We start from the raw sequence: 21,595 nt of genomic DNA on the forward strand, positions 1-21,595 counted from the left end.
TCTACAGATGGCTATATTAATTACAGACTGGCCTACAGTCTATATGCTACCTTCTGATATCTTTAAAATTTTGGTATTTAAATCTGATGCTCTACTCATAAGTCAGGCAGGATGTGAGCCCGGGGTTCTCTGCGTAGGAAGGGGGTGATGGACAGTGAAATCTGCTGCTGCTGGGTGTAATGGTCATTAGCACAGAGGTGGTTTTCCTTCCCCCCTCTCATTCAAAGCTAAATGGATTCTAAAAATCATCAAGTCTTTCAGGTGCTTCTGCAGGAGTTGGGGTGAAGTGTTCATTAATACAATCCAATATAATAGTAAATGAAAGCTTTTGACAAACCTTGACAAAGCTGCCTGCTTCACTAAAGCACTCTGCTCTGGGAACAATTCATCAAATCACCTTTTTGGCTTCACTTTAGGTGTTTTTTTCTGGATTACAGTACAGCAGGAGCAGCAGAATATTTATTCCCTTTGCTGTGTTAGGAACTTGAGGAACTTCTACTGGAATTCATCCATGAACTGACTCCAAATACTTTTCTAGGGAAGAACTGCACAAGGGCATCAAATCACTCGTAACAACACTGGGAAGAAACCAATTTGCACTTGAAGATAGCCCACACACAGGAAAAATTTCACCCTGAGGCAACTCCTCAGGCCCTGTTCAACTACCCAAGGGATCCTTAGGGTCTGGGGTTTCACATCTCAGATCCAGGGCTCCCTTGAAGAGGCAGAAGAAAGGGAGCTGAATTTAACAGCACAATCTAGAATTACAAGCTGCTGAAGTTTCAGTGGAGCTTAGAGCTTGGTGAATGACAGTGGAGGAGCAAAGTAAGAAGGCTGAGAACGTTATTGACAGTTGTTTCACTGCTAATGAGACGTGCAGAGATTCTACAAGTGCAGGAATTTAGAGTCTGCTATTGATGCATTCCCCCCAACAATGAAAACAAAACTCTTCAGCAAATACTGCACTGCGCTCACCCTCAATACAATGGTTCATTATTTCCACTTTTTAGAATTTTCTTTGAAGTTAGAAGAGCATCTTGGAAAAAAAAAATAAATCCCTGGCCTTCTTCTGTAACTAACAGATCTGTGTATGACCTGGTTCTCTGCTTGGTGCTTCTGGTGTTCTAATAATTTACAGTTTGCTCTTCCAGCTCCTGCTTCACCAAGGTTGGAAGAGTGGGCTCAGAAATGTTAAAGAGGTAATCTTGGCATCTTTAGTTGCCAGATGCAATTCGCTATGAACATATGAACATTTGGCCTGTGTAAGGGTAGAAGTGCTCCAGATGGATACAGAGCAAAGCTAACTCACACAGAGTGACACTTGCTCTCACAACTGCATGGCTTTAATTAATCAAACTGACTTGTTCTAGGCCACTTCAGGTAATTTTTACACTCTACTGTAAATATGACTGCTTCTAGAACCTTCCCTTTCAATTACAGCCATAAACTATTTTGTCTAACACTCTTTACACCTCTAACAGATGAGCTGTGATTCCTGCAGTGCCAGTACCACAGAACACTGCCAATCCTTCTGCTGAGAGCCAGTGTCCACAAAGCCCTGCTGACAAGCACCTCCACTTCAGCTGCTTCAACACAGAACCTGCTCACTTTGGCTGACACCTGAATTTAAGATGCCACAGGGCAAAAAAACAACTAGCTGAATCCAACCAGTGTGCTTTCAACCACCACAAGAGCTTACTTGAATCAGAGCATTTATTTGCCCAATTGTAAACTATTTGCATTCAGAAAGACCTGCTTGTATGTTTAATGTGTTTTTATCTTGCATTCAGCACCACAGTGGTGACTTCATTTGTTTTGTTACTACTGCAACTGGATATGAAGAAAAATCACCTCCTCTGCAGCTGCATAATACTGCATAAATAAATAATTCATAATATCACTCTTGGGTGATTTCCTCCTTAGAGGACTTACTTATAACACTCCTATGAGTTAGTGGAGGTAGCAGCATCCTTGTATCACAGATGAGAAACACCAGAAGGAGAACAGAGTAACAAGCAATTAAAAGCTGCACGAAGCTTCCATAAAAGAGGGTTTGAATCCTTGCACTGCAGCACACCATCCTCTCTGCAGAACACAAGCAGCGCGTGTTTCAGGAGTTTCAGAAATGACACATATATCATGGTCACCACTAGAAATGAAGGGATGGGACTAGTTTCAGGGTAAGAAGGATTCATTGCTCAGATAAACATCACTCTCAGTGGCTGAGAGATTTTAGAGGAGCGAGCAGTCAGCCATGGATTAAAGTAGTGACAAGTTTCCTCATTACAAGGCAATATAGAACTTTCTAAAGCAATAGACAGTTGCCAGAATTTATTTTGCTTTTCTAACCTATCAGCTTTACTTCTGCTGCACTGTGGATACTTTTGTCCTATGGCTTCTGTCTCACATGCACACAAATGCCTATTACAACTTCTAAACTCTTAACTTACTTTATACAACCACACCCTTACACTATAAACCCTTGACCATCTTATCAACGCAGTTTCTCACTTACTTAAGGTACATTCTCACAACTATAGAAATATAAGTTTATGATTTTTCTGCTTAATAGCTGTACATTGTATTTTTATAAATACAATCTGCATATTGTATTTTTACATCAATCTAAGCTTCTTCTAAGGCTGTAGATCAAACCCTACAGTGTCTCTGGAAGTTTCTGTTTTTCTGTTTCTTACACACGTGGAGTGTTTGCAACCTGACACCTCAGCTCTCCCCCTGGCTCTGTTGACATGGCTGGTGGCTTAACGAGGTACTTACTTTTGTAAGAATTCATCAGCCCCACAAACACTCAGAAGGCATTCCTCCTGGGCTGGGTATTGATTTGTGCAACTGAGGATCTCCACAATTAAGTCGTGAGTGATACAGCCAGCTGTAAATAAAGATAGCAAGGAAAATTAATAGTAGCTTGCTGGAGAATTGCAACTACATACTTGAGCAGAGAAAATAAGGTTTTGTTCTGTAATTCCTAACAATTGCTGCAGACTAGCTCCATCAAGAGGAATTAGATCAAGACACACTTGATTTTATTATTTTTAATTTTGCTTCAAATATTCTACCTGACATGGAATCTATGTCCATCAAGAGGAAATGAACAATTTGCTGGGCAGCTGGACAGAAGAAGAGATGAGCAATATTCCCAGGAGGAATGAAAGAGACAAAGGGCTTTTTTTTTTTTTTTTCCATTTTCCTGATGAATATTTTGGTACATTTCCAAAGATGCAAAAGTTGACTCTGTAGCCACTTAAGATACAAAAAAGCTCCAGAATGTTACTTGGTATTGTTTCTGCTATGCACACTTTTTTAGCCATAAAAAAGAAGTAAATTAATATTCTAATGTATTTTAAATCTGCAAAATATTATATTATTTAATACATGTGCAAAACATGTATTAAATACGCAAAATATTGTATTATTTAGCCACATAATAATATAAAAATATACATGCTCCCTATAAATTAGGAAGTTCTATGTCAGTTTGTACAATCTGCTGTTCAGAAACACTTTAGAATTTTGAAAATTTTCTCCAGTTCCACTTCAGTTTTTTAAGCCATTTTCCACGCTTGCCAATATGCTTCCCCTCTGTCCATTTTAGAAAAATTGATCACAAATGGCAACGAATAGTTGCATAATCTAGAAACAATTCTGATAAATTTGATTTTCCATTGAAGGGGATGGGAAAACCTCAGAGAACAGGTGGCATTTTTAGGGGAGAGGGTTATGACATTAACAAAGCTGAAATAAAACAGAGTAGGTCACCATAGCTTGCTTTTTGCTTTGGTTTGGTTTTCCCCAGGGAAAAAACAAATCTATGAATGGATTCAAAAGCTTCTTCTGAAAATGTTAATTTTGTTTGCAAAATGTTTTTTTTTCCTTAAAAAGACACTTCAATTACACATTTTTCTACTGATTTTACCAGTTTAAATAATTTAAACTTCTGACAATTTGCCATTGTAAGCAACTCATCAGGTTTGATGTTTAAACTGCAGTGCTTGCTGGCTGAATTTACACAGTCCAGAAAATGAAGAGCGGCACAAAATCTTGAATTAAAATTGTAAAATGCACTTTTTTTAGGTCACTCATTGGGAAAAAAATCCAAAACTTGCTAGTATCACTCATTTCCACTCTGTAGATCCATCTTCCTTTACTTACTCTGGCAAAAGTTCTTGCCTAACTCAACAATACTTTACATTAGCTGGGGCAATAAAAAGTACTTGTACTTCAACCTTACTGCTTGCCTGGTCTAAACAAGTTCAGGATAATTAATACTCAGCCTGTTACAGTCAACTAATTCCTTGAAAACTAAAGAAATAATTAATTAAAAAGAAAGACAATAAAAAGACTGTGACTTAATAAAGCAGCACAGGAAGAGAGGGGGAGAAAAAAAAAATTTCTTTTATTTTGGCGTATGTTGCAGAAATAAAAATTACTAGAGTTGGAATTAAAGATTCTCCCATTAATCACAGATACAGGATGCACAGGAGCTCATTATCATTAATGACAGAATCATTTAGGTTGGGAAGAACCTCTTCCCTGCAAAGCTGGGTCAACACTGAATTCAGACCACCTTGTTCAGGGTTTTGTCTTGTAAAACCTTAAAAATCTCCAAGCCTGGAGACTCCACAAACTTCATGGGCAAACTCTTATAGTTCTTAATTATTCTCCTTGATTTTTCCACCTCCTTGGAATTTCTCCTTTCATTTCATGCCTGATGTGCTTCCCCTGTACATAACCACTTACCATTTTGTGTAAGAAGTAGAGGATGGGGTGAAAAATCTGTCCAAATGCTGAGTCTGAATTGTGTTCCACCAAGGATATGCTCTGGGAACCTTGTTGTGATACTCCAGATTTTCCCAGTATTTGTCTTCAAATCAAAAGCAGGATAGGCATTTCTGATTCTGGAAAAAAACATGTGCAGAAACTATTTCTAAAGAGGTGTGTGGTTTTGGCCTCTTCTAAGGGCAAACCAAAAAATTCTGCAAGATACTTATGGGGATACATAGAGAGCTGTTGGAAATAAGAATCTGTGGAGAGAAATGGTAGCAACACAAATTCTGGTTTTGTGCATTAGTGAGATAACCACATATCAGCACACATTCCTACATCTGTTATTTCAGGGAAACCAGCAGCAAAATCTTCATGAATTTGACAGAACCACTGCTGAGCTTGACCTCAGTGAAACCAAAAGGAGTTTAAACAGAGACTTGAGTGTACACTGAGCTCAGTAGAAGTGATAGTGCTCAAATATGTACTTAAATAACAGAGTTTTAACACAGAACTAGCCAAGAACACATGCACAGACAGCTGCAACTAGGACATCTGGTCAAACTGAGTACAGGAATATGCTTCCTATGCAAAATCTTAAGGAGTATCTATTTGCACAAGTCTCTGAAATCCTCATCACTAAAATCCTGGGTGTTTATGTAGAAGTCTGTGGAGTGCAGTAACAGTTGCAGTCACTGAGTCCCTCTGATATACCATTAAATATAAAATATATTGCCCCTTGTCCTTCCAATTACCATAGACTTGCAGAAATTAATTCCTCCTGAGGTCCCATTTCCTAATGAACACTGGTCACAGTTATTATGCCTATCATCTGGGATTGAACTTGCTTTTTAAGCAAATGCACTCTGCAGCTGCAGGTAAGGGTACACACTGTACCAGCTGAAGCTTTACATTTCACTAATTAGCCTGAATATTTAGCAGCTAAACCCAAATATCCTGTACTAAGCATCATGTATTCTTTTCTGCTTGCCCAAGTCTCTTAAACAACCCTGTGAACTACTCTTCGTGCCCTACATTTCTACAGAATGAGAAGTAAAAAGGAAAAACGACAAGGAAAAAAACCACAACAAGGAAAAAAACCAACAGGGGAAAAAAAAAAAACAAGGAAAAAACCCAAGGAAGATAAAGGAAAAAATAGGAAAAAGATAAGAAGGGAAAAAAAGGAAAAAAAAAGAAAGGAAAAAAAAAAAAGGAAAAAAAGGGAAAAAAAGGGGGGGAAAAGGGGAAAAAAGATAAAAGAGCCTAGGCTTCCAAATTTAAATAACCCAGCAAAGCAGCCAATTCTTATCATGAAAAGCCAGGGGCTTGATGTTTCAGTGGGGTGGGAGGAAATGGGGCTTGACAAGAGAACCTCCAGTACAAGGCAGATTTATCCTCATGGTTAGAAAGCATTCCACTGCAAAAGCTGTTTGGGTGACCTGTGTAGTTGGTGTCAGTCTATTTCCTTTGTGCACAAGGTACAGCTTTTCCCCTGTAACATGTTTCTGCAAGAAAGCTCAGGACTAAATAAAGCTGGAAACTTCACTAGCCTTTATCCAGCCTCAAATTACCAGGCTATGTACACACACAGGGCATGAATCACCTCCTCAACTCGCTGGCAGTCATTCCAAAACTAAGCAAACATCATCTCCTTCCCTACCCACACACTGCTAATATTTTAGCAAAATGTGGGAACACAAATTTGCTTTTCAGATAAAAACCCATTCAGTTTCCAAGAGTGTTGTTCATTTATGGCCATCTACTATTCTCATGTGATTAAAGGGCTTCTGGCCTCAGCAGGTGGGCAAAACACTGCAAAACTTTGAAAGTTTGGGTCTTCCAAAACACAACTGAAGTATTATACAAACATTACACATATAAAATCCTGTGCTACTTGTTTTCTGTGCTGCCACAACTCAGCGTGTGCAGAAAGTACTGACATTTATAGGGATTTGCTATTCCACAGCATTTCATAACATGATATTTTTCTCTGCAGTGCAAAGCATATCCTTGAAGACACTGAAAAATGGAGGAACTCCGCATTTTGCAGCACTGGACTCTCAGACTGCCAGCTTGGTATGAAAGTGGCTTTAGGATGTGTTCTGAAGCCACCCAGGGATGACTGCTCACTACAGCTCTGCTCACAGTCCTACAAGTCACCTGAGAAAGGGCTTTGGAAGAGTGAATTACAGTCCTGTACAACCAAATGCTTCAATTACAGACTGCTATCTGTGCAACTATCACCTAGAGAAAAACACAGTGGGTTTCTAGCTGAGCTACAAGCTGGAGCTGCAAGAATGCATGTCACAGAGTCTGAATTATACATCCTGCCTCTGCCAGCACCTGAAATTCACTGGGCACTGGGAGGATGCTCATTTGGCCAGCCTGAATACGTAAGTTATTTGAATATTTATGATATTTTTCAGTCTTTTGGTTGTAGTGACATTTTGTCCTTAAAAAGTTTCTCTACTTATTTAATAGAAGAAAAACGAAAGCTGTTCTTATTTTCTTTTTAAGAGTATTTGCTCGTGACACACACAAAACAAGCGTCTGCAAAACAAGAACCACTTTGTATTTATCTTTTTAGTTTGGTAAATAAACTCATCTACTCAAAAATCAATATCAAGTTTTTCCTAGAATTAGAATGTTTAGACATTAAAAAAATATCAATAGCTGGGAGGAAAGCAGTCATGTAGAATGTGCCTTCATGCACCTCATGGTAGAATTGGGTTGGGTTCAGGCTGATGAACTGTGGAAAAGGAAACTGAGACATGTGGCTGAGCATGTTTTGAAGCTGACCTCATTTGAATATATAATATACTCCTCTTAATTTCATTGCAACGTCAAACCGGGGTTTTTGGTTGGGTTGTTTTGGGTTTATTTTTCTTTAAAGAGAAGCAGCTTTGGCTGACCTTGAATAAAATCAATTCATTAAAGTCTAATAAGAAAATCAGGATTCCATTTTCCAGCTACTTTCCAGGGGGAAAAGCATGCATTTGTGCTAACAACTTGACACTGTGATCAGTGAATATCTACAAAAGAAAAATCAATCTGCACAGATGGTCTAAATACTTATAATTTTTTTGTGTGCTTGGATTTCAACACAATTCATTTTTCTGCAGAAGATTAAGAAAGTAAAAAATGTTCTATGCCATTAAGTCAGGCTATTAAGTGTAATGGTAAAATATAATTAAAGTAGGTTTTGTCACTTGCTAAGTCTCACTTTTCATCATGACAGTATGTAGCAATTCTGTTCTCAATCAGTTCCTGCAGCTCTTATTTTCCTGCTCAGAATTGCACAGGCACTAATATTGTCCAAAACAATAGAAAGAAAAAGGATGGGAAATTTCACACATTATAAGCCATCAAGAGCGAAGAGTTAAATGTACTTATCACAAATAAAGCAGACAGAAGATTAAATATTTTTTGAATTAACATTCCTTTGGGGTTTTTAATATTTAAACCAAAATTAGAAATGTTTCCTTATTTAAGTAGATACTGGAATTGCAGCATTGTTCAGGACTGCAGGGTGTGGTTGGCTGACCTTAGGTGGATGCCAGGTGCCCACCAAGCTGCTCCACCACTCCCTCCCTCTTCAGCACAGGGGCAGGGGGAGAAAAAATGGGAAAAAACTCTACTGGGTCAAGATAAAGGCAGTTTCACCAAAGCAAAGGCAAAGGACACACATATAATTATGGAAGACAAATATTCTCAACTTCCAATCAGCAGGCAATTTCCAGCCTCTTTTCAGGAAGAAAGGCTTCAAAAAAAATGCCATAATAATGAACAGTGCTCAGCAGTAGCCAAGACATTGGTGTGCTATCACACCTTTCTAGCTGCTAATACACAGCCCAGCCCTGTGAGGAGATAATTACCTCCATCCCAGTCACCCCAAAACACAGGGATAACCAATCACATTAATGTAAGTGAAATGTGATAGTTGGCTGAAAAAAGCCTTTTCATTACTTACTTCTCCACTGCACTGCAGAAACCAACTGTGTTTTCATTACTTCCTTGATCTGCTTCAATCAGCTGGATAGACCAAGGTGCAGCCTAAAAACACCAACAAGACCACAGAAGAAACAGAGCTGAATTATTCAGGTATGAGAAGAAAAAAGACTATAAGGCTAATCTTGAATTTTGTTCCATGACAGCTTATCACCCCTCCCCTGACTTGATGGAGTTCCAAAGAAACACAAATGACCCCATTTTGACTGCACTCTAAATGCTTTCAGAAGTGACAAAGCATCAGCTGCCCTGGATAAAAACTGTTTTTCCCCTCCATGCAGAACATGAGGAATTTCAGGCCAAGCTTTCAGGATTCACCTGGTATCAAGGCAGAGATAACTCCAAATGCAGATAGTTTGTTTACAAAAGGTAGGAGGACAAACTGAAGTTTATGCTTCAGTGTGTTTTAATCCTTATTTTCTCTCTTTCTGCCCTGTCAGGAAGCTCAGCATCCCCTCAAACTCCATAAAGCTGTCAGGTAAGTCCCTAAGACAGATAAGAGGGAACCAGTGGACTCTACTGAGCATTAAAAATCCCCCCATACTTTCTGTGAACTTGGAGAGCAGAGGTCTGAGCCATGCTTTGGGTCAAGCATCCCTTTGTGTGTTTGCTTGAAGTACTCTTCAGCCAGAATATCATCTCCAGGAAAGAACTTAATGCTATTACATCTGCAAGCCTTTCTGCCCTTGTAGGTAGAGACATGACAAGGCTTAACTGTATAAGAGCTTTTAACTGTATAAGAGCTTTTAAATCCCTTCAAAAAGAGAAGAGAAAACAGAGACAAAAGGTTTATTTTATAATTTGAATAGTAATTTGTATGAAAGTGTGGGTATTTATTCAAAAACAACTAATAAACAGAACTTAAGATTCTTTTTGCTGGATAAGAAAGTGCAATATGCATTAGAAGATGCAGGGTGGGAAATTTTAGTTATAGTTTAAAAGATGGGATGATTATAAAAGATGAGAGATGTGCTGGGAGCTGTCTGGTGGGGAAATCACAAACACAGAACTGAAAGCTCAAAAGTCAGAAACCTCGTGAGGATACAGTGAGACCCCAAACTGATGGGATGTAGTATTTTCATTAGCCACAATACACACAAAGAATTAGGAGAGTGCACATGAAATTTAGAGATACTAGAGGGGCATCATCAATAGAGAGGAAAATTGAAATTTTCTGGTAGGAAAAAGCAATGGATAATCCTGAGGGTGTAAAGAAGAGACTAAAATTAAATTTAGCAATCTGAAGCAGTAGTCCCTCATTCCCTGGTTCCCAGAACTGCTGACAAAGGTCCTTCAAAATCCAACACCTCCACTGGTTCATTGTTTCCATTTTGATAAGGCACATACTTTTCAATTCACCTCATCAGACAGTAATAAGAACTTCTGGAGGATGTTCACTATTTAGAAATTATAAGTGATTTGGTGACAGCCTCCAAAAATTACCTATTCATTAGAAAACCCTGCAAAAATAAACAAAGGCTCCTTTTTCTCCTGCAGCTCTGTCCTTGCAGACAGGCAGAGTGCCCTGGAAAAAGTACATGGAAAAAGAGAAATAGCCACTGAGTGAAAAGCTAAGAAAATGAGCCCACAGGTAAGATAAGATGAGGCTGGCACATGACATTAAATGGGACTGAAGGTATTAAAAGAACAAAACACAACTGCAAACAAAGGCAGGACAGAGAGGAATTGAGCAAGAAGGGGGACAAGACTTGGAATACATGATTTGCCACAAGGACATGGGCATGAATCCTCAAATCTTCATGGCTTGAAGAAGAATATGATTAAATAATTACTAAAGGATGGAAAAGAGGAGCCCAAAGCTGCAATCTGGATCCTCCCCCACAGGACACAGGAGTGGCACACAAGCCCTCTACCTTTTTGCACCCTCGTTGGCAGCATCTCTGAGTGATTCCTAATGACAAACAAGAATCCTGTGAGGCAGTAATAATCTACACATGTGGAAAACACCATTGGTAAATCACTCAAATTCAGCCTGGTGGCAGAGGTATATAATAAAAATAAATAGCTCCAGCTCCAGGGATGAGAGATTGATTTTGGTCATGTCTTCTTTCCACATGTCCAGAAACGTCACTTTCTTCTTCTTGCATATAAAGTTAAAATGTTAATTAATAAAATGTTAATTACATGATCACATTATTGTACATTATTTTTCAACAGGACTTGAGTCTCCATGCACTGCAAATCTGTCAAAGAGAACAGGGAATGAGATGGAACTCCATATCAGGAGAAGTAACGACAACAGGGATGAAGCAACTGGATCCATCCCTTGATGACTGGAATTTTTTTCATCCATAGACTTCTTACATTATGCTAATCAAGTCACCTAAATCATCCTTCCAAATATGAAAAATACAGTGTATTTCTCATTTCTGGAGCACCCAAAACAAAATCATGATGTTTGGTCTGATGATGAGACTTGGGTGAAGATATGAGTCTTGTTAGTTACTCTGAAAACATTGTCATTTAAAATTAGATCCCAAATATCATAGACAGAGTAGCTAAGTATATCAGATACCTTTTAGGTTTTCCATTTACTTTCTAACATGGAAAAAAAAAAATCTCATTTCACCAGGATGTTATGAAGAAAGTTTTCTTTTTTGAATATCTGTCCTGTTGTGACAAGGCCAGAAAAAAATTAATGTTTCCTTTATTACATTTGACATATTTTGATTAGCACACATTAAATGAAGCCTAGGGCCATACAACTGCATCCAAGAGCTATGGATTAGAATACCAGAATGATTTCAGCAGGGTGAATATTTCATCTTGCCTAGCTATGACCCACCTCAATTCTAATCTCCATGTCTCAGCATTCTTTGTATTTCACTCTCAAGTGTTGATTCTCCCCTCCTACTACTTGGATGCATTGTTTACTTGCTCTGGACCTCACAAATCCAACCTGTTCTCATTCTTCTGCTGTGGTGTCCCACTTTTCCAACCTTTCTGATTGTCTTACTCAGCATCAGGTCTGTCACTCCACAGCACTTGTCTCTTCCATATCTCCCAGCCCAGCAGCAGTAACTGCTGTACAGGCTCGTTCTGCTCCTCCCTCTCTCTAAGAGTCCCTTTCACTCTTATTTTCCTTTATCATCTCAAGGTTCAGCTGCCAGCCCCTTACCTTGCCTCTCTTCCTATCCTGACATGGCTTTTTCTCCCTGAAGGAATTCCTGTGACCACAGTGAATTTTATGCTACAAATCAATTCACTCCTCTCTCCCATTTGTTCCTCTTGGAGCTAAACAGCTCAAATACTTTCCTGACTTAATCAAATCCTCCCACACATTCGATTGTAGCTGCCCTTGACTCACTCAGCTCTTCTCTTCCCTCCCCTATAATTCTCTCCTCCTCCGTCACAGAAGCGTTTGTGCCTGTTCTTAAATGTGTGTGTGCTTCCTCTAGCACCTCTTCTTCCCATCCCATCATTTAATCTCCTTCTGCTCATTTATATCCCACTATTTTCTGCTTTTCTCCTGAGAAGGCTTGTTCTTTTCATCACCATGTCAGCATGCTTTAGTTTTCCTATCACGAGTAGAAAAAACCAAAACCAACAGCCTTTTGTCTCTCCACCTATTCTTCCCCTCCTCTTTTGTATTCATCACTGAAATTCTAAAATGCAGTGCACAGGATTAGTCTTAAGAGTTCTTGTCCTCAGATATATTTCCCCCTGCTGCCTTCCCATCTGTCTGGGCCTGCATATGTTTACTTTTATAGTTCTCCTTATTCAGAGACATAGAAACAAGTCAATCAAGTGTCTCTTCCCCTCTGCTGTATGATACTGTGATCACTGGGACTTAAAGGCAGAAGGTGAACCTAAACTGTCTTTTAATATTCATGCTGCAGAGGTATCCTGTAGGCTATTTCAGGATTCCTATAATGATTCACACTGCTAACAAGCACTGGAGGAAAGGAAGGGTTTATCATTTTCTTTTCCCTTCTCCATATCAGGATTTTGAAAGAAAGAAAATGAGGACAGATATAACATCACAGAGAGTCATGGGAATCCCATAAGACACTGTTATTAAAAATGGCAAAATCACAAACAGCTGTGAACACCTTATGAAGGAGGAAAAAAGCTAAAGGGTTTGCTTCAGACAGACAGCTAAGAGAGAGTGTGTGTCATAGGATCCAACTCCCACAGTTAGAGTAGATGTGTCTATTTTTAGAAAATAATTATATATGCACAAGGAAGTGCATGCAGGACATGGTGAAGGTAGGATGGGGTATGTTTCATCCCTCAGGATCAGGATATGTCAGCCAGACTAGACACAGAGACAGTAATCCGTCTCAACAAAAACAAAAAACAAACAAACCAGGTTCAACATAATGTATTGTTATTTTGAACCTCAGGTTTCATATCAGACCATAAAGATTTGTCATGTTATCTTTCAAACACTTACTCTACATTTCTGTACTTATCCTTCTCTGGTAGTTTTATGGTTCAGTGAGCCATAAAATGAGCCTACTGAAGCATTCTAGACCATAATCTAGATTCTCTTCTGGTATAAAATTCTTTTGCTTCCCCTGAGGCATAAATGTTTTATTTTTCAGAAGGTCTTTCAATTAAGTGCTTCTAATCTATGTTGCAACAGTGTGAGTGAATACACAAAGCACAAGGACACAAACAAGAAAAAAAAACCTTAAGCACTGTTAATGTAAGAACATTTAAATACCTCTCTGTTGTGTCCAGAGCCCTGGGGGTGGGTAAATCCTGCGCTGGATCTTCTGGAAATGTTGGTTACAGAAGCTTCCCCATTTCCACTTTCTTCTCTCACTTTTTGTCCAAATGGATAACTGCCTAAGAAGACAGGACTTGGAACATCCAGATTGTCAAAGCCAATCTGAAACTGCAGATTTGCGTTGCCCCTTTCCACATTAGAAACTGAATTTACACTATTCCTTCCATGGAGTTCTCTCTCATGACTGTAGGGGTGGGAATCCACCACAGAGAAGTTTCTGCAGTCAGGCAGTAAAGAAGGTCTGAAGCCAACCATTGGTGCCACTGTGCCTTGCTGCCAGTGAGGGATTGGAATTCCAGGGTAAAGCTCTCCATGAACAACCAGAGGATGACTGTAAAGATGCTGGTCAGGCACATTCTGACTGATTAGTTCTGCTGGGAAAAATATTTCTTCATGATGATGTGGATGGGATGAACCATAAAAAAAAAATTCGTGGCTGACTTCATCAACTATTCGATCAAATCCCAGAGGGATGTCTCCATCAGAGCCAGAATGGCACTCCTGGTGAGATGCTTGGGGCCCAGGCTGTCCTGCACACAATTCACTGTGTGAGAAGGGCACACTCCCAAAGTGTGCCATGGCTGACGGGTGCCTTCAGCCCTTCTGCTCGTCAGCAGTGTCTCATTATAGTTCCAGGTCCAGAGAGCAAAGCTCACAACTGGAGCTGTATACCACTGGAATGAAGCACAGAATGGAAGTTAAACCCCAAAATAATTTATATAATGAAAGCACTACACTGCTTTGGGTTTTTTTTTGTTTTAGAGCTTTCTCTAAAGAGTGGAAATATTTCCTTAATGTGGAGCTTGATCAGCTGTTGTCTGATCCTTATTTCCAGACATATTATTCATATTAGTCATGATAATAAAAACAAATTACTAATTTTATTATTATCATCCTTGACTCCTAAATAATAGCAACAGGATGCCTGAAACAGCTGATCTAAATATTAAATACTAATTCTGATTAATAATAAAGAAAATCTCTATGTTTTTCCCCATAGTTTCTACACTTGGATAGCACACAATGCAGGAAGGAAGAGTTTGTATTAATTGTTGTCACTTTGATTCACATTTTCCTTTTTTGTGCCTCCGGTTGTCTTCATATTCACTTCTTAGTGTAATCAGGTGAAGAAAGTTAAGTCAAAGAATATAGAAGACATGGACCTCTAATTAATATTCCCCAAAAGCTAGGATATGGCATATATAAAGGAAAAAATATATATATCAATAAATGTCAGCCTTTTTTTGTTTCTTGTTTTACAGAAGAAATTTAATCTTCAAAGCCTGAGGCTGGCCTTTTTTAGCAAATTAACAGGCAAGAGCATGAATTTTGCAGCTCCATCCTTAATGTTGTTACTAGAAAACTTCCTGATCTGATTTTGGCATGTGCCAAGTATTCCTATGGTTCAGGTGGCAGTATGCACTGGGAACTGCTGTCAGCAGGCATGAGGATAAATTTTTTAGGAAGGGAGTTTAGTTCTACAGCCAAAGTCTATTCTAGGCCATTTGCCCTAAAGGCCTTAGCCTGTTTCATTTACTGATACAGATGTAGCCTAAAACCCACAAATGACACAGAACAGCAATACCACACACTGCACACAGTTGGCTATTTATCACCTAAAAGAAACAGAGACATCTGACTTAATAATTCAATAAAAAAATGTATTCCCCAGCAGAAGAAAAAACAAAAGCTGTTGAGCTAAAAGGTGTGCTCAGAAATTGTTAAAGCTTAGCTCCACAAAGAGATTTTCCATTAAGTCCTCAAGATACTGTATTTGTTTAGATAACAGCACCTTGCAATGAAAATCTGTGTTACAATGGAAGGTATTCATCCCAATTTTATTTATTTTTGTTTCATTTCAAGTCAAACTCTAGGTGACATAAGCTTCTGTCACACACAGTATGGAATGAGAAATTAAATGAGAACTTAAACAGGCTGAAATAAAACCTGCAACCCAGAGGCTGAACTACTGTTTCAAACACTCCACTTAGTAATTCCATGTATTGCATGCTTTGGTTTGCTTTAACTGTGTTGGAAAAAAACCCCACATTTATGAAATTACACTAGGCCAGATAACCAAAATTATACATACCACTTTGAATGGTGATAAAATGCAATTACAGTTTTGTAGCTTTCTCTCAGAATGAATGCTAAGTTGACTATGTTTTTAGAGAAAAATGACACCATTAAAAAAAAAAGAATAACAACAAAAGTTTCTTCTACAAAATTGTCCTAATTTACAACTTTCTTTGTTTTCCATTTCTGCAGCAGGTAAATAAAAGAAAGAAAACAAGAAAGAAAATTATATAGCCATTAAATAAAGAAGTATGAGGTCTTCCACTCTTTTTGTAACCCAACTCGAAAATTTCAACATTTCAGGAAGAAATAGAAGATAAAATAATGAAATCTCCCTCCATTCCCATCTTCCTTAAAAAAGCCTGGCTGTCTGGAAGACTGCAAGGCATAGAAAATACCTTTTACACCTTCAACTGTTCCTAAAATATTTTCCTTGCATTTCAAACAAATTCTGTTTGTGATGGCACATAAATGCCTAACATCAAACCTTGAACAGGCTGTGACCTCTGCTCAGAAGCATCTTGTGTCTTTCATAAGGGCTTATATTTAAAACTGACCCTGAGAAAGGAGGCTCAGCATGCCATGGTGCAAATCTCCATGGTGTAAGTCCTGCTAGTCCTGGCTCTGCATTTGGGCCAACTCCTCATCCTTTTCAAAACAGTACACAAAGGTCAGGGAAAGATCTGGCTCTTTGCCAGCCACTATTTCACCTTCTGAGTCTTGTCAAGTGCATTGATCAAACAATTTGCAAAAATCACAAAGGAGGCAACATTTACATGAATATTTTATAAAACATCCAAGTTTTTGGTTTGGTTGGTTTTTTTTTTTGCCTTGTGGTTTCTCAAACCAAATTTAATTTTGGAGGGTTTGGCTTTTTCCACCCACAGCTATGAAGCCCTCCTTGTCCATTTGAATGACAGCTGTATGTTCACATAATGGTGTGGTTCCGGGATCAGGGGTTTTAAGGAAGAATCCCAACCAGTACTGTAAATTATCCACTACAAATCAAGAGACTTGAGAGTCTCACAGCATCGCAAGCACCATGCAAGTACACAAAACCACTTTCTACATGTGGCCATGCCCATGAATCCTCCTAAAAAAGCTTGGCACTCTGCGAGCTCAATTTTCGCTTTTACAGGTCCCAGGAGGAGATGACTGGGGCACTTGCTAAGCAATAAGAATATCTGTTGCAACTCCTTACCTGAAACACAATTTTTTAGAAGGATATAGAGCCTCCTGTGCCTTCCTCACAGACATTTTCAGGTGACCTACGTGCTTTCAGTATCAAGGGGGTGTAACTTTTCCATTTGGAGCTTTCCTTCCTGCTTAACCGGTTTATGGCAGTGATGATTCTCTTCCCAAGGCATCCCTCAGGGAAAATTCAAACTGCAGTAGCAATAAAAAGCTAACACCTTATCTATTCTCCTTCTCAATTTGGAAACCCAACCATACTTTTTTATTTTTTTAATATATATATGGTGGCAGATTATCTTGCACTTTCAGTGCGAGTTTCCAACATGCTTAAATAACAATTTCATTAAAGGGAAAGAATTGCCTCTTAGGAAGATTTCTTCACAAGAATAGGAGTAAAAATTTTTCTCTATTCCATCTACCTGCTCCAAAAGGAGCCTCCAGCTCCAGTCACAGGGGAGGGGGACAATACAAACCTCTGATGGCAGAGTGGCCCTCTGGCTTTGGCTCTTCAGTGTGCAGAGCTGGGAGAACACAATAGTGGAAGAACCTCCCTTATTCTGGGATATTTCCCAGGGACCACTGAGGACTTGTCTCCCTGCAAAGGGCCTGAAGAGCTGCATTAAACACAGCACTGGCCACGTCCATCTTCCACAACCTCAAAGAGCCCAGTGCCGTCCATAAAAGGGAGCAGCAGAGGCTGCTCCAGACACAACACAGAGGGAGTTCCCTCAGGGACCACTTGCCTTCACACTTCATACCATTCCTTAAAAAGTTAGAAATTGCTCCACTCAAGTGGCTATTCAGAATTCAAGCAAAATCCCAAGGTTGCAACAGGCAAGGAAATATCCTCAGAAAGAGGGAGGGAGGAAGGGTCAAGAGTATGTCAGTTATATAAAGCCATGCAATAAAACTGAACAGATTAGGATAAAGCATATAAAGTTAATTATTAATAGCTGATATCTTATATCTGATAAACTGAAGTTATAATTTGATAAAATTAGCACTTTTACTTTTGATAAAATTACAGGAAAAAAGCCCTGGCCTTGAAAGCATAAAAGCTGTCAGTGATGTCAGTGTGATTTAAAAGCAATTAGGGACAAAACTTATTTCAGTTGGTGAAAGGTGATGCATTTTTTGTCACATATTCTCCATATACTCTCTTTAAATGTCAGCTTGCTCCACGAGCTATTTGGTGGCATTTATGCTGTACCGTCCTCGTTTCCAGTGATTACTGTGAAGTGATCCTGAGAGAAAGGAACACACCAGTTTTAGGAGCTGCCATTTCAGAGTTTCTGCCAGTGTGGTGTTGCTTCACCTTACAGGGATTGGACACAGCTGAAGGAGGAGGAGGATTGGGAAAACAGGAAATACTCATGGGAAGAGCTCATGTTCCAAGCACACACAGAAGGCTGTAAACACACAATAAAAACTGAGCTGGGACCTCTCTCCCCATGGTGATTTCCAGGAGAAGCCAATGAGGGTTTTTCTTGAGAAACTGAATATTTTCAGAATTTTCCCAGGCTTTTAGGTGGCTATTTCTCTGTTTCATGCTTCCCATTAAAGCAGCAGACAGGGAACTGCTGAGTCACTTTCTAGCCTCACTCCTCCTGTAGCTGCCAAGAATTGCCTCCTCCTCTTTTGCTGGCATGTGGGACAAAATTTCCAGAGACACAGAAAACCAGACAGTCCCTGGGATGTTCCCTTCCCCTCTTTAGACATTCTCACTGCTCCACCAGCTGGCAGGAGCCACAGCTTACTCAGGTTAATATTAAATTAAATAATTCGATTTAGTTGTGCACGAATGTGCTCTTTGGAGCCAGGGCTGATAGAGAAAGAGCTGGCAAAACAATCATTCCACACCCCCCAGGATGAAGCACAAGGTCTTCAGCAGGTTTTACTCACAGGGTTGCTTCACAGGCAGTGTGAAGTTTCTGAAACAGCACTCTTGTCTTTGGAGCCTGCAGGCTTCCAGTAATAACAGGCTTGCACAGGGAATGCAGCAAAGTGTTTTAGCAATCCGTGGGGATGGAAAACTGGCTGAACAGAGAGCCAGTGAGGAAACTGCTCCGTTTCATAAGAAATCCATCCTCTGTGCTCCTATTCTCCAGTGCCACCTACTGTCACTTCCCAAAACTGTGCGGCAGGGACAGAGATCGCTGTGTCTGAGCTTTATAGTTTTATCCATCACCATCCCTGACAAGTATGGTCGCCCTCAGAAAGTTGTTCTTTGTGGGAAAGATTGATGATTCTCGAGGTCCTGCCTCTCCTGGAGCAGCGCTCCAAAGTTACTGCTGCACCAAAGGGATGGCAAAGTGTCAGCAAAACTACAGAGACAGATCAGGGCTTTTCCATGTGCTGGCAAAAAAACCCAAAAAACCAAAAAAAAACCCCAAAAAAACCAAAACAAAAAAACCCCACAAAACAAAACAAAAACCACAAAAAACCCAAACCAAAACAACAAAAAAAACCAACAACAACAACAACAAAAAAAAACACCCGCCAGGATGTTGTGTTTAAGTAACAGATGACTAAGAATACTGGTTATAGAAAAAGAACCTAAAAAGAGGTTGTTTTGTATTACAGTCCCTTTTTTCTTTCTCACAAGTTTCATCAAGCAGGGGTTGTGCCCTCCTACCTGTTTAGTAAAACCCAGTAGAGTAGATGCTGCTGGGCAAAGAAAATAAAAGTTGCAACAGACACAATACAGTAGTTGAGTCATTACAATGATTCATCAGTGAAGGAGACATTTGTTGGAAAGGGCAAGAAGGACTTTTCAGTTCTGAAAACACTCCTCACCCTCTATTTACTCACCCAGAACATGAAAGGGAAAGGACAAAGAGGAAGGAGGGGGTGGGGAGCAAAGTTCCAATTTTCTAAGAAGAACAAATTGAAAAAAAAAAGTAAAGTTTAACATAAAAAACATTTTCACAGGCTCTGCTGACACCTCCATCTAATATACAAAGTTACTAAGTTACCAACACCCTCCTGAGGTTTGAAATAGGCTGTTGTGAAAGATCAACCTCCACAGCCTGCACAGCTAGCAAGGACTAAATGTAGCCTACAGAATTTAATCTCTCCTTTTATTTGAACATCTTTTGTACTTTGATCCTCTGAAAGGAGCAGCGCCCTTCAACAGCCTTGTTTCTGGCAGAAACAATTACTCTGGCTGAAAGAAAAAAATTAAATAATCAAATAAATTTCTGAAAAAAATTAGGTGCTGGAATGGAGAACAGTCTTAATGTATATTAAAATATGCAGCTGAAATAAGGCAAGCAGGCAATTTATTATATGTGTACACACAGATACACACACATATATATGAAGGTTTATATATATGTATCTAAACACATGCATATGCATACAAGTATATATATGTGTACACTTACATACATAGATCTCTCTATAAAAGCCTAAAATAGGTATATACATAGAAACACCTATTAAATGCTAAGGGACCCAAGAAGAGAGCTTAAATGATTCAGAAAAGAGATCAACCCACAAGTTTCAGCTCAAAGCGAAAAACCCTGAAGCTGACGAGTGCTTAAAGCAAAAGCTCTTGCTCATAAGGCTTCATAAATTTCACTTTTTTTTCCCTTTCTATTTATCTTACCTTCTCTGTTTTTTCCACCCTTTTCCTATGCTATTCTTCTCCTCTTCCCACTCCAGTGTGGCTGCTCAGTGGCTTTCTGGGAAACTGGCTTTGTCATTCCAGGGTGTTCAATAGGGTTTGTTGACCTTCTAGAACCTGTTCACACCACAGACTGTACAAAGATAAAAACACTCTTGTGTTTTGCACTGGCACACTGGTGAGATATGTTGTGTTTAAGCAACAGATGAATAAGAGTATTGGTTTGAAAAAAAGAAAATGCTTGGGACTTCTGCAAGGCTGCCAGAGCAGAAGGAGGGCAAAGAGCCCCCCCAAAGGACAGAGCTCAACCACCCGCGCTGGCAGACCAGAGCTCTACTGCCTTTACCAAAAATAATAATTCTTTAAGCATAAGAGCATCTCTATTTGCCATATTGCCTACATTGCAGTACTACAGCAGCTTAAATAATACAATACTTCTGAATTCTTCCTGAACTTCTTGCAGATGGTCAGCTTCTTTTATCTTTCTTCTGACTTCAATTTTACTGTCATAATCGCTCAAAAAACAATTGAAACTGTTGCTTTAAAAAACCAAACAAACATGCAAAAAACCCAAACAAATGGCTTTTATTAAAAAAAAAAAAAGTTTGTGGGTGTATATATAATTTTTAAACCAACTGAACAACATTCCTTATATGCAATTCAGGATATAAAGCATCTGCTTAGATAGCTAATTTGGCTGCATACTTAGGTTGCCTGTGCATGCCAGCAAAGCATTCATTACTGTTTTCATTACAACTTTACCTGCAGCATGAAAGCCAACACTAATTTACTTAACTTTTAACATAAATAATGCAAAGGAACGGTTTACCTGCAATAAAACATATTTCTGCAAACTCCTGTGTGGAAATCAGGCTCACAGCAGACCTCCACCACAATTGAACTGGTTGGCAAAGAGGCACTTGCAGAGGTGAGAATACAGCTTCATCTGTCACCCCAAAGCACCTTCCCCACCTACGGGACACACACACACATTATTCTAAAACAGCAAATGCTCTCTGCTGTGTCAGGCTGCTGGTGGTCCAATTAATGATGGTTTTGTGTATATGAGCCAGGAGTGCACCAAGGAGGACCCTGCTCATTGTGCATCTAGAATTAACCAGGTGAGGTGAATTCCCTGCAGCTGGACACTC

At 39.3% G+C, this 21,595-nt stretch overlaps 1 protein-coding gene and 1 long non-coding RNA gene across 3 annotated transcripts in view; one reads left to right on the forward strand and one right to left on the reverse strand.

Annotated features, from left to right (window-relative positions):
• PIK3C2G (phosphatidylinositol-4-phosphate 3-kinase catalytic subunit type 2 gamma) overlaps positions 1–14,125 on the reverse strand; it is a 194,332-nt gene extending 180,207 nt beyond the window's left edge. Inside the window, exons 1-4 of the mRNA XM_071422100.1 lie at positions 13,481–14,125; positions 8,753–8,835; positions 4,759–4,916; positions 2,779–2,890 (exon numbers count right to left, since the gene is read on the reverse strand). Of these exons, the coding sequence (XP_071278201.1) occupies positions 2,779–2,890; positions 4,759–4,916; positions 8,753–8,835; positions 13,481–14,125 (998 nt within the window). The remainder of the gene's footprint in view (positions 1–2,778; positions 2,891–4,758; positions 4,917–8,752; positions 8,836–13,480) is intronic.
• Positions 6,787–13,512, forward strand: LOC139587680 (uncharacterized). 2 transcript variants are annotated; one of them, XR_011678458.1, is made up of 4 exons: positions 6,787–7,175; positions 8,815–9,159; positions 10,288–10,763; positions 10,969–13,512. It is a non-coding gene; the product is annotated as an uncharacterized lncRNA (long non-coding RNA). The 2 variants fall into 2 exon arrangements; XR_011678457.1 differs by having other exon boundaries at positions 10,288–13,512.
• Positions 14,126–21,595: the final 7,470 nt, after the last annotated feature.

The sequence above is a fragment of the Agelaius tricolor genome, unplaced genomic scaffold (genome assembly GCF_023055355.1).
Source record: "Agelaius tricolor isolate 1412-34295 unplaced genomic scaffold, bAgeTri1.0.p SCAF_3, whole genome shotgun sequence".
Taxonomy (NCBI): domain Eukaryota; kingdom Metazoa; phylum Chordata; class Aves; order Passeriformes; family Icteridae; genus Agelaius; species Agelaius tricolor.